General features: G+C 37.0%; 1 protein-coding gene and 1 long non-coding RNA gene across 2 annotated transcripts; both read left to right on the plus strand.

Annotated features, from left to right (window-relative positions):
* The first annotated feature begins 332 nt into the window (after nucleotides 1–332).
* On the plus strand, nucleotides 333–909 carry LOC121761561. Its single transcript, XR_006042040.1, has 2 exons — nucleotides 333–486; nucleotides 590–909. It is a non-coding gene; the product is annotated as an uncharacterized LOC121761561 (long non-coding RNA).
* Nucleotides 910–5,588: 4,679 nt separating this feature from the next.
* LOC121774263 (probable CCR4-associated factor 1 homolog 11) lies at nucleotides 5,589–9,676 on the plus strand. The gene is made up of 2 exons (XM_042171169.1): nucleotides 5,589–5,759; nucleotides 9,155–9,676. The coding sequence occupies exons 1-2, from the start codon at nucleotides 5,589–5,591 to the stop codon at nucleotides 9,674–9,676; spliced, it is 693 nt and encodes a 230-aa protein (XP_042027103.1).
* The last annotated feature ends 8,414 nt before the right edge of the window (nucleotides 9,677–18,090 follow it).

Below are 18,090 nucleotides of genomic sequence, written 5' to 3' on the forward strand. Positions count from 1 at the left end.
GAAACGACACCGCTTAGCCCCGAAACCAACCCAAACAATCCCGAAAGATAACTGAACGGCCCCGAAACAGCCTCGTTTACATTCGAAAGATCAGTTCTTTTACAAAGCTATGTCCTTTCGATTTCAGTTTTCAATTAATCTGTTGTGGGTGTTCAATTGGTTATGTTTGATTGATGTTATTGTTTGAGTTGTTCATGTGGGAGTGAGTTTGGCAGATTGCATATTCTATACCAATGAATGATATGTATGTTTGTGAATGGAGGATGGAAGTGAGGAGTACCTTCTGTAGAATAACTGGTGAATGGGTTGATTGAAAAATCTAGCAGCTCCTCGACCTCTCTGTCTCGGCCGTGAATTTATGTGAACGAAATGAGTTCTTGATTGAGATCAATAATTGGAAATCAAAGGGAAAAGAATGGGTATTACCGTGACTTGTGGTGGTAGAAACTTGAAGACCAAGAGCTCATCTCTTCTCTTTCTCTCTCGGTTCTCTCTCAATTTGTTTTTTTGCTAGTGGTTGTACATTGTGTTAGGGAAGGAGAGAAGTGAATAAACTGATGCATTTAACTTGTGTGGCCTTTGATTGTAGAATTGAAGATGGAAGATGGAAGGTCACCTTGGAAGATTGGGAGTCTCAGGAGTTGAGGAGTTGGCGTTAGGGAAGGGAGGAAAGAGCCAACCACCATGATTACGAGTTACTTGGTGGTTTATTTTGCAGGTAATTGCTGCAGAGTGGGGTGCAAACCGATGGGGAATCTGCCGTGAAGAAAAGAAATAAGGAGTGGGCTCAAAAGATATCTCTTTTAATTTAAAAGCCTAAAGCCAAAATGTAAAAAAAACATTGGACTTTATTTAATTGAGAAGCCCAAATTTTACTTTTCACATATCTTTTTATTAATTAAAGTTCACGGAAAACTTTAATTAATTTCATCGTTCCCAACTCCAACAAAGATTAAAATAGCTCATTGCAACAATTAATATTTAGTGTTGTTCTAAATATTAATTCTTCAAAATCGACCCTTGATTTCCAAACACGCTGCGTGCTACAAATATCACTTCCAAAAAAAGATTCCACGAAGACCGAAAGTATTCCTCTACACCAAAAACAATTCACACTTCGCAAGTATGAATATTAAAATTGTCTCGTAGTAACTTGGTGTTATTCCAAGTACTATAAAATCCATCTCAACCATCTCATTCAATCATGCCAAGTATAGCAACATCAACGCCATTACTTCAACGAGACTTTCAAACACGTCTCCTGGAAAACTCCATTATTTAAATAAAAGTGACATCTCCTTTCACACCAAGCACATAAATACTATACTCCATTACAAAGAAAATAACGAGAAGCATAGCATGACGACATAAATTCATTTTAACTAATTCACGACAAAAATTAATTAGTACTTAAAAAGTACGGGCGTTACAGATGGGATCGTACGAGACGCTGATCCAGGCGTTGTACACCGCCATCGTGTCCTTGCGGCTGTACGGATGCCGGTCTACATCCTCATCCTCCTCGGCCGCCTCTGCCTCTTCCTCCACGGCGTCGAATGCCCTGGAGCTTCCACAGCCTCGTTCTCCTTCCGGATGGGGTTCATTCTGATAATCCTCCCGAATTTGGGATAATCCCTGCGAATACCTCGGGGCGGAGGGACGAGCGTATGCATCCACATCAAAATGGGGTGGTTGGTACACCCCGGAGTCGACGAGCCCTGGGTGCCCGGCGTAGACGAACCAGAACCGGAACCACCCAACACGTTGTACATGCCCCCAGTCGCCAAACGCATTGATGTCAAACCCGCCGGAGCCGCCACCGCCAGAGTTTTCGTCGCCGGACATTTTTTGATGAGAGGTTAGATGAAAATTGGAGATGAAATAGAGATGATTTGGAGGATTTGATGTGTATTTGTTTGTGAAATGTGGATGAAATAGGAGTATTTATAGAGTAAAAAAATAAAAATAAATAAAAAATAATTAAAAAAGGAAAACGGTCAAAAAACGGTAATATTACCGTTTTCGATTTTTTATTTATTTATTTTTTAATTAAATTTGAATTTTTTTTAAAAAAATGATTTATTGCGTTAGCGTGACGAAGCACACTCGCGGGCCAGCGAGTGGGCGTCACGCATGGCGCCGGAGCGCGCCATGTCGCGCAAGCGTGTGGCTAGACAACCCGCGAGGTGTCTCGGTGGGATGGGCGTCTCGGCGAGACCGGGACGAGACCGGGCGCTGCAAAATTAATATGTAGAATCATGTTGGAGGATCTTTTGCACTATTATTGAACATTTTTATCCTTTTAGCTATTTTTTGAATTTGACAAAATTATGCATTGACTATATATCCATTAAATTGGATCATTCAAATGGTATAATCACAGGGACTTTTGCACTATACCAACTTGTAATCTTGAACTAATAACTGGTATAGCCCTGCAAAAAAATCATGATCAAGACCATTTGAATTTGGAGATTTGTGTCATTGAAATATTAGTTGGATTGCCAATCTATCTGATTTAGCATCTGCTATAAACTAGGGATCTTGTTAATGTCTTAATGATGTATGTTTAATTATATATGAGGCCATTTAGCTTTCATGCCTTGTATTAAAGTCAAAGAAAAAAACTAAATTATGACGACTTCTAATTGCTCCGATAGTTATGTGAAATCTGGAAAAAATACTCCATTCGTCCACGAATACGAATCCTATTTCTTTCTGGCACGAGTTTTAAGAAAATGTTATGAAAAGTTGGTGGAAAAAAGTTAATGATATTATGGTATATGAATCTCACTAGTATTTATTAATTTTGAATGAAATGAGTTAGTGGAATGTAGGGCCTATATAACAATGAAGGTGCTCCGCAAATTTGCTAGCATAATGGAGGCACTCGCAACTTTGCGAGCACAATATAGCTAGGCCGGACTTCGCCTTATTTCTAGCACAAAGGTGCTCGAAAAGGAACTTTTGCTCGCAAATGTCCTCACAAGTTTGCGACGAACGTTATAGCTAGCACGCATGGTGCTCGAATTGTGCTAGCAAATGAGTTGTTGCGAGCACAATTGCAAGCTTTTTGCTAGCACGAGGGTGCTAGCAAATGATCGCATTTTTTGTAGTGTATTGCCATTTATATTTTAAATGAACCGAGACTCCTATTTGCGGACGGACTAAAAAATAGAAAAACGGACTCCTATTCGCAGATGGAGGGAGTACTTAATTAAAATATGTATATAAATGCAGTTCAAAACTTGACCCTAACTTGAATAGTCCGATTAACTTATGCACTAGCTCGAAATCTGAATGTATGATTTGTCTATCACATATTCAATTAAAATGTGTATATAAATGCAATTCGGAACTATGCCCTGACTTAACAAGTTCGACTAACTCATGAACTAGATCGAAATCAGAATGTTTGATATTAAAGATCAAAAATTTTAATTGGATAAAATTTCAATCGAATTAGCCCGAAATCAAAATAGAATCTATATATGAATTCATAGACATTTATATATATATATATATATATATATATATAGGGTCATGATCTATGGCAAACACCTCTTAACCATATAACTAGAGAACAAATAATAGCCACAAGATTAAAAAAATCAAGGGCTAATATTAATTTTCGAATTTAATGAGATATTAGCTCCCTCAATCACAAATTTACTCCATAATAACAAGTCAGGGGTATTATTGTCATTGCAGATCGAATTAAATCCAAAATCATGTTAGGTGCGAAATTGAATTCATTGAGAAATTCATTGAGAAACGGCGATGAGAGGGAAGGCAAGTAGGAGGATGAGGCTGCGGAGGAGGCTGCTGACCTCGATCGCCACGAGCATGAAGTAAGGGAAGGAGGAGCGGGAGATCAGGAGCGTTCCATCGAGATCCGCCCCATTGAGTGGCGGTTCGAGCTGTAGGTGGTGGAGCCGTAGACGATGGAGGTGCAGTCGGCGTAGACGGTGGCGGCTCGCTCGATGAAGCTGATCGGCGTCAGCGGACTTGGCTTCAGCTGATCCATTTGATTTTGGTTTCTGCGAAAGCTGTGTACAAATTAGTTTTTAATTAATATCGTAATAGTATTGTTGATACGCTTAACCATATTGTAATTGAAGTCACTTTAGCTATTCATAAAAAAACATGAAAAACATAAAAAAAACACCAGGTGCGAAGAAGCGAAAATCTGCCAAGAAGAAGAAGGAATATCAAATTCATTCCCACAATCACTTTTGTAAACAAGAGTGAAGTAAAATCACAATAAGAGTGATGTGTTTTGTAAACAAGAGTGAAGTAAAATCACAATAAGAGTGATGTGTTTTGTAAACAAAAGTGAAGTAAAATCAGAATAAGAGTGATGTGTTTTGTTAACAAGAGTGAAGTAAAATCAGAATAAGAGTGATGTGTTTTGTTAACAAGAGTGAAGTAAAATCACAATAAGAGTGATGTGTTTTGTAAACAAGAGTGAAGTAAAATAACAATAAGAGTGATGTGTTTTGTAAACAAAAGTGAAGTAAAATCATGCTAAGAGTGATGTGTTTTGTAAACAAGAGTGAAGTAAAATCAGAATAAGAGTGATGTGTTTTGTTAACAAGAGTAAAGTAAAATCAGAATAAGAGTGATGTGTTTTGTAAACAAGAGTGAAGTAAAATCAGAATAAGAGTGATGTGTTTTGTTAACAAGAGTGAAGTAAATCACAATAAGAGTGATGTGTTTTGTAAACAAGAGTGAAGTAAAATCATTCGAATAGTGATGTGTTTTGTAAACAAAAGTGAAGTAAAATCATGCTAAGAGTGATGTGTTTTGTAAACAAGCGTGAAGTAAAATCAGAATAAGAGTGATGTGTTTTGTTAACAAGAGTGAAGTAAAATCATAATAAGAGTGATGTGTTTTGTAAACAAGAGTGAAGTAAAATCAGAATAAGAGTGATGTGTTTTGTTAACAAGAGTGAAGTAAAATCAGAATAAGATTGATGTGTTTTGTTAACAAAATCACAATAAGAGTGATGTGTTTTGTAAACAAGAGTGAAGTAAAATCACAATAAGAGTGATGTGTTTTGTAAACAAGAGTGAAGTAAAAATTTTATACTCATTCATGTGGCAGAGCAAAAATCCATAATTGGATTTATATTTCTGATCCTAGAAAACAAAATAATCCAAAAACACATTGGAAATGTTTATACTTATCAATTACTATCATCAAAATGTTGTGTTTAACCTAATATGTCAATAAACCCAAGTACCCAACTACTGATATATTCTCAACAACCAATCTTTCAATGTTTCTCGATTTTACATGTTACATTGAATTGAACAGCAATAATTCAATTCATTTAAGGTCCATCCTCCAGTGTTGATTGAACGAAGATCACATTACAATATAACACAGTTAGGCTTGCGATTGATATGTTCTTGAAGCTCCCAGCTGCGATGAGAAGCTTGGCTTAGTCGCTCCCTCAATTCGTTCAACTCATGCTCTGCCTTTGCCATATCTGCCAGCGACTTCAGTTGCGCCTCCATGCTAGCAGCCCTCTCCTCAGCCAACGCCTTCTCCAGATTTGAAATACTCTCCTTCAGCCACGACTCATGGCGATGGTTTACTGCAAGTCCGACGGCGCCGCCCTGTGCCTCAATTGCGACAGCTACGTCCACTCCGCTAACGCCGTCTCGCTCCACCACCTCCGCTCTCTAATCTATGACCGCTGGGGCAGAGCTGACCGCCGGAATCCCCACTCCTCTCCGTTGGGATCAAATCACGTAATTTGATCGCTGATTTAAATTTGATAATGTACCTTCCAAAAATACCCTTGGCCAATTTTGTATTATTAAAATAAATAATATTTGTTCCATTAAGATGTGTGGCTGAGATTTGTTCTCTAGCTATACACTTAAGATTAGTTATATCTTGATCACTATCCTATATATATATATATATAATAAAAATAATAAATTGAGTTATTTAACTGTTCAATACTCCATATTTTCAAATTTGGAATGTATGGTTTTTGCCTATTGGGGATATTATTCTAAGAAACAATTTATTTTATATATATAAATAGGTTTAATCCTTCTTTAATAAGGTAAAAGCTTTCAGTTCGGATAGTAAAGTAGTAAATTAATAAATATAATTCCATATATTACAAATTAAGGAGCAGATTAACATGAAAGATATAATCTTCCAACACAAATTATTATACCGTTAGTTTGAATAAGGTAGGTAAGATCAAAATTTCCTTGGATACATTAGTTACGGAGTAGTTTGAATAAGGTAAGTTTCTCTTATATATAGATGTGCAGTTCAATCGATCACAAAGCAAAATCATAAAATCAGAATTATCGATCACAAAGCAAAAGCAGAAGAGAGAAATCAGAATTATGGATGTGGTAGTAAGAAAGGTTTGGCAAAGCAATCTGGATGCCGAATTTCGTTTGATCAAAGGGTGTTTGAAGCAATTTAGGTTCGCATCGATGGACACCGAATTCCCGGGCACCTTCTTCAAGCCCGAGGGAGCGTCTCGTCTCTCTCAGCCGCCCATCTTTATCTGTTGATGAAGAAAAACGTCGACGTTTTAAACATCATCCAACTCGGCCTCACCCTCTGCGACGCCCACGGCAACCTCCCCACCCTCGGCACACCGCACACATTCTACGTCTGGGAGTTTGTTAAGGACCGTCCTCCTTAACGTCGATTTCCACACAAACTCAAGAAACGAGATGTCGTGTTTCTTGATGTCGTCGTTGTCGAGCGCCCAACGTTGGGTCGTGACTTGGACGGCAAAAAAGGGGCGGTTGAGCGCGAGATCAGCCTCGTCGGCAACCTTAGGACATGTTTCTTGTTTGCTCCTCAATTGAGCCAAATGAATGATAATTTCATATATTGATTGAATGAATAAAATGATAACAATCTATCTTATTTATAATACTAGAACTACTACCCTAACTTAATGAACAAGAAACAAATATATGAAAAGATATGCAAATACCTAATATATCTAAACAAAATAATAATAATAATAATAATAATAATAATAATAATAATAATAATAATAATAATAATAATAATAATAATAATAATAGACTCGTATCAACTCCCCCAAGGTTAAAATCCACATTGTCCCCAAGGTGGAAACCACGAAGCAAAAAGGAGAGTTGAAATCAGAAGCTTCGGCGTGGCAACTCCTCCTGGATCAAACATACATCAAACAGCTGAACGTCTCCTTTTTCTTCACCTCCATAAAAAATCAACAAAGGTAGACTAATGTGGTCGTCCAAATTCAACGCTAAAATGGAAAGTTCTGCCACACAGTCATGAATGCTTAAACACGACGTGTTATTTCACAGAGGAATCAACCTTGGATCGGCGTCGAGCGATGTTGATCGTTGATTCAGACTTGTAACATCACCAACATTCAAATCCTTATAGACACAAGTACTTTCGTGGAAAACAGTGTAATCACCACCTTCTTCCTTACCCCAACAATTTTGAACATCATGGGGTGACTCTCGAGCAACATTAAATGATACTATGACCTTCACTTCACCAATAGAACCATCCTCCTCTTTATCTTCTAGCAATGTCTCCGCCTTTTCACAAATCTTCTCATCATATACCTCAACGAGCACTTGCGGTGACTCATTGTCGTTCTTCACAATCCCTTTGTTCTTGACGAACTCTCCAGGGGACTCGATGTTTGGAATATCAAGAGGAGCGCCATCATTGTGAACATCGGTAACGTCATTGGAAACATCATCACCGAATACTATCGTGGGAGTATTATCAGTTTTCTCTTCGGCTAAATTCTCATCTTGAATGTTCTCCTCAAACTCCTCCCCATCATCCGCATAACATAGAATGTGTTGTTTACACACATGTCCCCTCACCCATTTCTCGGGACTGTGCCAGCAGAGACCCAACCTGGACCGTTCTGACTTCTCCGCTTGGGAGACCCATATTAGCGGCATGCGTGGCTGCTCTGGAGTTTGACTAGTCACACGCGCGGGCTGACTGTACAGGTCCCGCGTTGGCTTTTCGGTGGAGTAGCGGGGCTGGTGGGAGGCGGACTGGACTCGCGCTCTCACCTCATCCCAAGGGCGAGGTCGGTCCCAGCACGTCTCCGAGCATCGGGGCCGGTCAAAGGTCGGATAGCCGTGGTCCTGCTATTGAGCCGGTGGGTCCCAGCACGTTGGGCGGTGCCAATGCGTTGCGGTTGGCGGGTAGCGATCAAACCCTAATTGGGTTTGATGATCTCCGCGATCAGATAGGTGGCCACCCCTCTCGACGTAGCCACTGCGGTGTCGGGGCCAGGCGTCTTGCGCGCGATCGCGGTACCCGATGGGCTGGTATCTCGGCCGTGGGCGACGATCAGGTGGATCCAAGTGGTGTGAGACCTAGGGTGATTCTGGATCAGGCCACGACGACGGACGGAGTACTTCCACCCGGCTGCTCGGAGGGTCCTAACTGGTTACACGGCGAGGTTGGGTCGGCTGGTAGGGACGGAATGGTTGTGTGGCCTGAGGGAAGTCGTATTGACGACGGCGATAGCCGGCGTAGTCGTATGACATGTTGACGGACTGAGGCTTGGCTGTGGTGGATGATGATCGTCTGACTTCGACGAGGCACGTGGGAATCCTTCCCGTCGGCGTTGCAGAAGTAGTGTTGTCCTGCGGCTAGAGCTCGGCGGACAGGCGGGACTCGACAGCCAAAGCAGTTGCTGTGCGCGGAATGTTTTCCGTCGGGCAGCGATTTAGCTTCGGTTCGAGATGGTGGGAGGGTCAGCTCTCAATTAAAGCACCAGTTGTTAAGGACAGTCCTCCTTAACGTCGATTTCCACACAAAATCAAGAAACGAGATGTCGTCGTTGTCGAGCGCCCAACGTTGGGTCGTGACTTGGACGACAAAAAAAGGGGCGGTTGAGCGCGAGATCAGCCTCGTCGGCAACCTTAGGAGATGTTTCTTGTTTGCTCCTCAATTGAGCCAAAAGAATGATAATTTCATATTGATTGAATGAATAAAATGATAACAATCTATCTTATTTATAATACTAGAACTACTACCCTAACTTAATGAACAAGAAACAAATATATGAAAAGATATGCAAATACCTAATATATCTAAACAAAATAATAATAATAATAATAGACTCGTATCATAGTTCAACTTCCGCGACTTCGACTCTGACTACGACCCCGAGTCTATCGCCTTCCTCCGCGGTCAGGGCATCAACTTCGCCGAGCACAAGCGCAGGGGTATCAACTCCCGTTTCTTCGCTGCCTACTTTCTCAAATCCGGCGTTGGAATGGGCCGGGCCTGGGTTACTTTCCACGGGCTCTACGACTTCGGGTTCCTGATCAAGATTCTTACGAGGGAGGCGCTGCCCGACCATCTCCAAGAGTTCATGGTGCTGCTGCGTCGCTTTCCGGGGATTCAGGTCTACAATTTGAAGCCCATCACACGCTCCTTATCGCTGCATGGTGGGCTCGACGCGGTGGCTCGGAGTTTGAGTGTCGAGCGGGCTGCTGGGAAGAGCCATCATGCCGGCTCAGATAGTCTGCTCACTATGCAAGTCTTCACTCGACTTGATGAAATAGTATATAGTAGTTTGTTTGAAAATGCATCTCTTGATGATTGCATTTGTGACAATTTGAATTGGTTTGATCCCAATCGTACCGTTTAATATGTTCTTTGAATTCATTTTTGTTGGTTCCAAAGTAGTGAATGGAAATATTCTCAATTTTCCATCAACGATTTTTTTAATGAAAATACAAATGCTCAAGCCACAAATCGGCGAGCTATAAAAGGCAACCCCCTACCTTCAAGAGTAGCTGACCTAAAACAAGCAAAAAATTGCCTAACACTAAGCAGTCCCAAAAAAGCAACAAACCAACCACCCCATTACCAAGCCAAACCCACAACAGTGCCACAAGAGAAGATAAAACCAACAAGAGCCAAGTATTCAACTGAAAATCAGCACAACATACCTCTTCGTGAAGCTCTTGCTCCTACTCGGCCTCTAAAAACCTTCATCTCATCCACTAACAACCCCGTTGCAAAGGGAAATTTCGGGCACCATCCTTTCGCTCAAGTTCCAAGACGCCACAAAAGTCACTTCTCTCGAACTCCCAGTTAGGTTTGAAACCTTAGAATGTCATTTTGTTTCTAATATCCTACATTGTCCACAGAACGACATATAACATGGCAATTCACTAGCGCTTATCAAATCTTTTACTACTAAAACATGGCGGTCCATCAACGATAATATCCTATTACGTGTGTTGTACCATGAAATTATTATAAATATAGGATCCTCGTTCAACTGACAGTACATTTAAAGTAATAAAATACTTGGGTGGAGAGAAAAAGATATATATATATATATATATATATATATATATATATATATATATATATATATATATATAGGGTCATGTTAAAGTCCTTTTCTATGCTTAGATTTAAGTTCCAATTTGATTTGGATCGTTGGATCTGCTAGATGAACGACGCTGATTTAAGTCCTACTTAAACATTCCGTAGTTCATTATTTCGTTTATTTCGTGCATTATGAGGGTGAATTAGTAATTTTACGTTCTAAAATCTGAAGAAAATGAGGAGCCGCGATTTTAGCGGGATACCCCCACTACTTTCCATCTACCGCCTCATTCATTAGAAACCGTATTTACTCCCGCTTCTCTCTCCAAAGCGTCTTCTCAAATTCCATTCAACTAGCAAACCCTAGCCGCCACCGCCATTGTATTCGCCGGTTAAACTGAAATTCAAGCCGTTTTACAGTCGATTTGCAGGCTTCGGTTCTGTTCTGAACAATACTCCATCGAGTTTTAAGAAGAGGTAGGGTTTTCCGATTGTTAATTTCGTGTTTCAATAACCCTTACTTCAAGATTCGCCAGAAACACAACACCCACACCACCATTCAGCCGATTACCACCAATCCGACGTATTTGTTAATAAAATCAATCTCCGTTTTTGTTTGGTTGGATTCCTTCGCAGATCTTAAAATGACAAAAAGAGGACAACCAACTAATTCACAGCAATCCCAGCAAGAGGGTGAGCTTTTGTCTGTAGGTTCAATTCGAATTGCTTTGTATGTTTGGTTTGTAATCCCACATGGAAAAACATAATTTGTACATTATTTGCATAATTGTGTGCATTAATTTAACTAATGTATCCATTAGTCGTATGCTGGTTGATTGTATTTGTATAAAATTATTCAATGTTGGCGTGTTCATTACTGTGATGGATATGGACATTATATGTGTATTTTGATGGTTTGAAGTTGTCGCGGAGTTGGTGTAATCTGTATATGTGCATTCCCTGTTATGATAAATGGTTTATAAAATCTGTTTGTTCATTACTTGATATAAACTGTACATTATTTGCCGATGTGACTACATTATTTTAACATGTAAATGCAGTTTGCTCATATCTTTTTTAATTTGTCAGATAACAAGTGTAATATTTGTATTTTTAGAATCTCAATCCATTATTGTTAATGTGTGAGTACATTGTGAATGTTGTTGGTTGGATTTTAGATTGTGAAAGAGTAAATTCAGAAACTGTTTGTTCATTATGTTATTTAAACGTTTCATTATTTGCCAATGAGACAACATTATTTCAGATTCTGAATGAATTATGGTCGTTTCTGTTTTAAATTGGCAGATGACAAATGTGATATTTGTATATTCATTAATTCACATATACTCTACATTATTTTTATATGTCAATGCATTATTTTCCTATATCCTTGAATTACCTGTATGAGTACATTGTGAATGTTGGTGGTGGGGATTCTGATTTTGAAAAAAGTAAATAGAAAATACGTTTGTTCATTACTTGATGTGATGTCTTCATTATTTGCCAATGTGACAACATTATTTTAATATGTGAATGCATTATGGTCATTTCTGTTTTAAATTGCCAGTTAACAAATGTAATATTCGCATATTCATTAATTCATATAAACTCTGCATTATTTTTATATGTCAATTCATTATTTTCATATATCCTTGAATTACCTGAATGAGTACATTGTGAATGTTGGTGGTGGGGTTTTAGATTTTGGAAAAAGTAGATCGAAAATCTGTTTGTTCATTACTTGAGGTGATGTCTGCATTATTTGCCAATGTGACAACATTATTTTAATCTTTGAATGCAATATGGTCATTTCTGTTTTAAATTGACAGATAACAAATGAAATATTTGTACATTCATTAATTCATATAAACTCTGCATTATTTTTATATGTCAATTCATTATTTTCATATATCCTTGAATTACCTGAATGAGTACATTGTGAATGTTGGTGGTGGGGTTTTAGATTTTGGAAAAAGTAAATAGAAAATATGTTTGTTCATTACTTGATGTAATGTCTTCATTATTTGTCAATGTGACAACATTATTTTAATTTGTGATTGCATTATGGTCATTTCTGTTTCAAATTGACATATAACAAATGAGATATTTGTATATTCATTAATTCATATAAAGTCTGCATTATTTTTATATGTCAATGCATTATTTTCATGTATCCTTGAATTACCGGTATGAGTACATTATGAATGTTGTTTGTTCATTACTGGATGTAATGTCTTCATTAATTGCCAATGTGACAACATTATTTTAATATGTGAAACCATTGTGGTCATTTATGTTATAAATTGGCAGATAACAAATGTGATATTTGTATATTCAATAATTCAAGTAAACGCTGCATTATTTTCATATCTCAGTGCATTATTTTCCATATCCTTGGATTATGTTTCTAATTCATGATGCAAGTTGCTGCTGCTTGACAGGGACCAAGCAACTACGAATGAACATAGAGGATGCGGTAGATGAGTTACTCCCCGTTGGAATTGCACAAAAATTCCGAGAGCGACTAGCTGATGCATCCACAAGTAGTGCGCAAACCGAGTCTGACGATAAAAAGAACAAGGGAAGGAAGGATGACTATTTATACTGCCGGCGTACACCAGCCGAGTTCTTGGCATGCTTGAAGAGTCTAACACCGCAGCAAAAGGGAGCTATGGCAGAACTTGGCATGCTTGAAGAGTTCTTGGCATGCTTGAAGAGTCTAACACCGCAACATAATTTGTACATTATTTGCATAATTGTGTGTATTAATTTAACTACTGTATCCATTAGTCGTATGCTGGTTGATTGTATTTGTATAAAATTATTCAATGTTGGCGTGTTCATTACTGTGATGGATATGGACATTATATGTGTATTTTGATGGTTTGAAGTTGTCGCGGAGTTGGTGTAATCTGTATATGTGCATTCCCTATTATGATAAATGGTTTATAAAATCTGTTTGTTCATTACAGGATATAAACTGTACATTATTTGCCAATGTGACTACATTATTTTAACATGTAAATGCAGTCTGCTCATATCTTTTTTAATTTGTCAGATAACAAGTGTAATATTTGTGTTTTTAGAATCTCAATCCATTATTGTTAATGTGTGAGTACATTGTGAATGTTGTTGGTTGGATTTTAGATTGTGAAAGAGTAAATTCAGAAACTGTTTGTTCATTACGTTATTTAAACGCTTCATTATTTGCCAATGAGACAACATTATTTCAGATTCTGAATGAATTATGGTCGTTTCTGTTTTAAATTGGCAGATGACAAATGTGATATTTGTATATTCATTAATTCATATATACTCTACATTATTTTTATATGTCAATGCATTATTTTCCTATATCCTTGAATTACCTGTATGAGTACATTGTGAATGTTGGTGGTGGGGATTCTGATTTTGAAAAAAGTAAATAGAAAATACGTTTGTTCATTACTTGATGTGATGTCTTCATTATTTGCCAATGTGACAACATTATTTTAATATGTGAATGCATTATGGTCATTTCTGTTTTAAATTGCCAGTTAACAAATGTAATATTCGCATATTCATTAATTCATATAAACTCTGCATTATTTTTATATGTCAATTCATTATTTTCATATATCCTTGAATTACCTGAATGAGTACATTGTGAATGTTGGTGGTGGGGTTTTAGATTTTGGAAAAAGTAGATCGAAAATCTGTTTGTTCATTACTTGAGGTGATGTCTGCATTATTTGCCAATGTGACAACATTATTTTAATCTTTGAATGCAATATGGTCATTTCTGTTTTAAATTGACAGATAACAAATGAAATATTTGTACATTCATTAATTCATATAAACTCTGCATTATTTTTATATGTCAATTCATTATTTTCATATATCCTTGAATTACCTGAATGAGTACATTGTGAATGTTGGTGGTGGGGTTTTAGATTTTGGAAAAAGTAAATAGAAAATATGTTTGTTCATTACTTGATGTAATGTCTTCATTATTTGTCAATGTGACAACATTATTTTAATTTGTGATTGCATTATGGTCATTTCTGTTTCAAATTGACAGATAACAAATGAGATATTTGTATATTCATTAATTCATATAAAGTCTGCATTATTTTTATATGTCAATGCATTATTTTCATGTATCCTTGAATTACCGGTATGAGTACATTATGAATGTTGTTTGTTCATTACTGGATGTAATGTCTTCATTAATTGCCAATGTGACAACATTATTTTAATATGTGAAACCATTGTGGTCATTTATGTTATAAATTGGCAGATAACAAATGTGATATTTGTATATTCAATAATTTTAGTAAACGCTGCATTATTTTCATATCTCAGTGCATTATTTTCCATATCCTTGGATTATGTTTCTAATTCATGATGCAAGTTGCTGCTGCTTGACAGGGACCAAGCAACTACGAATGAACATAGAGGATGCGGTAGATGAGTTACTCCCCGTTGGAATTGCACAAAAATTCCGAGAGCGACTAGCTGATGCATCCACAAGTAGTGCGCAAACCGAGTCTGACGATAAAAAGAACAAGGGAAGGAAGGATGACTATTTATACTGCCGGCGTACACCAGCCGAGTTCTTGGCATGCTTGAAGAGTCTAACACCGCAGCAAAAGGGAGCTATGGCAGAACTTGGCATGCTTGAAGAGTTCTTGGCATGCTTGAAGAGTCTAACACCGCAACATAATTTGTACATTATTTGCATAATTGTGTGTATTAATTTAACTACTGTATCCATTAGTCGTATGCTGGTTGATTGTATTTGTATAAAATTATTCAATGTTGGCTTGTTCATTACTGTGATGGATATGGACATTATATGTGTATTTTGATGGTTTGAAGTTGTCGCGGAGTTGGTGTAATCTGTATATGTGCATTCCCTATTATGATAAATGGTTTATAAAATCTGTTTGTTCATTACAGGATATAAACTGTACATTATTTGCCAATGTGACTACATTATTTTAACATGTAAATGCAGTCTGCTCATATCTTTTTTAATTTGTCAGATAACAAGTGTAATATTTGTGTTTTTAGAATCTCAATCCATTATTGTTAATGTGTGAGTACATTGTGAATGTTGTTGGTTGGATTTTAGATTGTGAAAGAGTAAATTCAGAAACTGTTTGTTCATTACGTTATTTAAACGCTTCATTATTTGCCAATGAGACAACATTATTTCAGATTCTGAATGAATTATGGTCGTTTCTATTTTAAATTGGCAGATGACAAATGTGATATTTGTATATTCATTAATTCATATATACTCTACATTATTTTTATATGTCAATGCATTATTTTCCTATATCCTTGAATTACCTGTATGAGTACATTGTGAATGTTGATGGTGGGGATTCTGATTTTGAAAAAAGTAAATAGAAAATACGTTTGTTCATTACTTGATGTGATGTCTTCATTATTTGCCAATGTGACAACATTATTTTAATCTGTGAATGCATTATGGTCATTTCTGTTTTAAATTGCCAGTTAACAAATGTAATATTCGCATATTCATTAATTCATATAAACTCTGCATTATTTTTATATGTCAATTCATTATTTTCATATATCCTTGAATTACCTGAATGAGTACATTGTGAATGTTGGTGGTGGGGTTTTAGATTTTGGAAAAAGTAGATCGAAAATCTGTTTGTTCATTACTTGAGGTGATGTCTGCATTATTTGCCAATGTGACAACATTATTTTAATCTTTGAATGCAATATGGTCATTTCTGTTTTAAATTGACAGATAACAAATGAAATATTTGTACATTCATTAATTCATATAAACTCTGCATTATTTTTATATGTCAATTCATTATTTTCATATATCCTTGAATTACCTGAATGAGTACATTGTGAATGTTGGTGGTGGGGTTTTAGATTTTGGAAAAAGTAAATAGAAAATCTGTTTGTTCAGTACTTGATGTAATGTCTTCATTATTTGCCAATGTGACAACATTATTTTAATTTGTGATTGCATTATGGTCATTTCTGTTTCAAATTGACAGATAACAAATGAGATATTTGTATATTCATTAATTCATATAAAGTCTGCATTATTTTTATATGTCAATGCATTATTTTCATGTATCCTTGAATTACCCGTATGAGTATATTATGAATGTTGTTTGTTCATTACTGGATGTAATGTCTTCATTAATTGCCAATGTGACAACATTATTTTAATATGTGAAACCATTATGGTCATTTATGTTATAAATTGGCAGATAACAAATGTGATATTTGTATATTCAATAATTCAAGTAAACGCTGCATTATTTTCATATCTCAGTGCATTATTTTCCATATCCTTGGATTATGTTTCTAATTCATGATGCAAGTTGCTGCTGCTTGACAGGGACCAAGCAACTACGAATGAACATAGAGGATGCGGTAGATGAGTTACTCCCCGTTGGAATTGCATAAAAATTCCGGGAGCGACTAGCGGATGCATCCACAAGTAGTGCGCAAACCGAGTCTGACGATAAAAAGAACAAGGGAAGGAAGGATGACTATTTATACTGCCGGCGTACACCAGCCGAGTTCTTGGCATGCTTGAAGAGTCTAACACCGCAGCAAAAGGGAGCTGTGCAAACTCTAATGTTTCGAACCTCTGACCAACTACAGGCTTTAATTGCTCAGAACATGCACGAATTCGCTGATTTAAACATATTGGGTCGTGCGGCTGAATTTCCAAAAAAAAATTAACAGCAACCAAATCAATACACATGGGAGAAAATTGCAATATTACCTTCTTCCATTGATACTGGAAACACCGGGGATGAACCGTATTTGTTAGATTTAGATTCAAAACAGTTGTTCACCAATGACAGAAACTTCGATTTGCAAAAGAAACTCGGCTACACGCGGGATTATGGACGCAATGAACTAAATCTGGAAAAGATTTGATGATAAACTGCAATCAGCGTGGAGGGAGGAATTCACGCCTCATACCATAACTAACTAGAAGAGAGAATTTCAATTTTACCCTTCACACGTAAAAAACGCATGCAATATGATAATTGGATCAACTTATTTTGTCCATTAGATCGGCTGAAATAAAGGGTGGAGATTAAGAAGGAAATTGAATTTAATAGGTAAAAAGGATTTGAATACAATCCTATATATATATATATATATATATATATATATAGGGGAGCGTTATTCTCCTTTTCACATCTTAGATCCTTTTTCCTTCTTAATATTACGCGTTAGATCTAAGGCATCAACGGATCAGATTGATTCTAGAAAACTGGTTCCGTGTTGCATTATAGAAGGTGGTTGTATGCATTATAGGGTTATTATTGACATTTGACGGAAAAGTAACTGCCACATTTTGGTATCTGCGAATAATGCACCACATGGTCACTAGTAATGCATATAATTGACTATATAATGCACATGTGAACTGCAATGCATACGAATAAGATGTACCATGTTATGATGTTTGGACACACGTTTCTTGTTTCCCCTAAGGGTTTAATAAGCTTAGGGGCTAGGGTGTAGTACGTAGACACGTATGTAATCTTCACATGGTAACGAGTAATGGATATAATTGACTATATAATGCACAATTTGTGAACTGCAATGCATACGAACAAGATGTGCTGTGTTATGATGTTTGACACACGTTTCTTGTTTCCCCTAAGGGTTTAATAAGCTTAGGGGCTAGGGTATAGTACGTAGCATTAATAACAAATT

Source organism: Salvia splendens, chromosome 2 (genome assembly GCF_004379255.2).
Source record: "Salvia splendens isolate huo1 chromosome 2, SspV2, whole genome shotgun sequence".
Lineage (NCBI taxonomy): Eukaryota > Viridiplantae > Streptophyta > Magnoliopsida > Lamiales > Lamiaceae > Salvia > Salvia splendens.

Bases quoted from the DNA above. Each gene is read 5' to 3' on its own strand.
- LOC121774263 (XM_042171169.1), top strand. From the start codon at position 5,589: ATGGCGATGGTTTACTGCAAGTCCGACGGCGCCGCCCTGTGCCTCAAT. The intron at 5,760-9,154 runs GTAATTTGATCG...CTCGTATCATAG, and splicing joins CTCCGTTGGGATCAAATCAC to TTCAACTTCCGCGACTTCGA.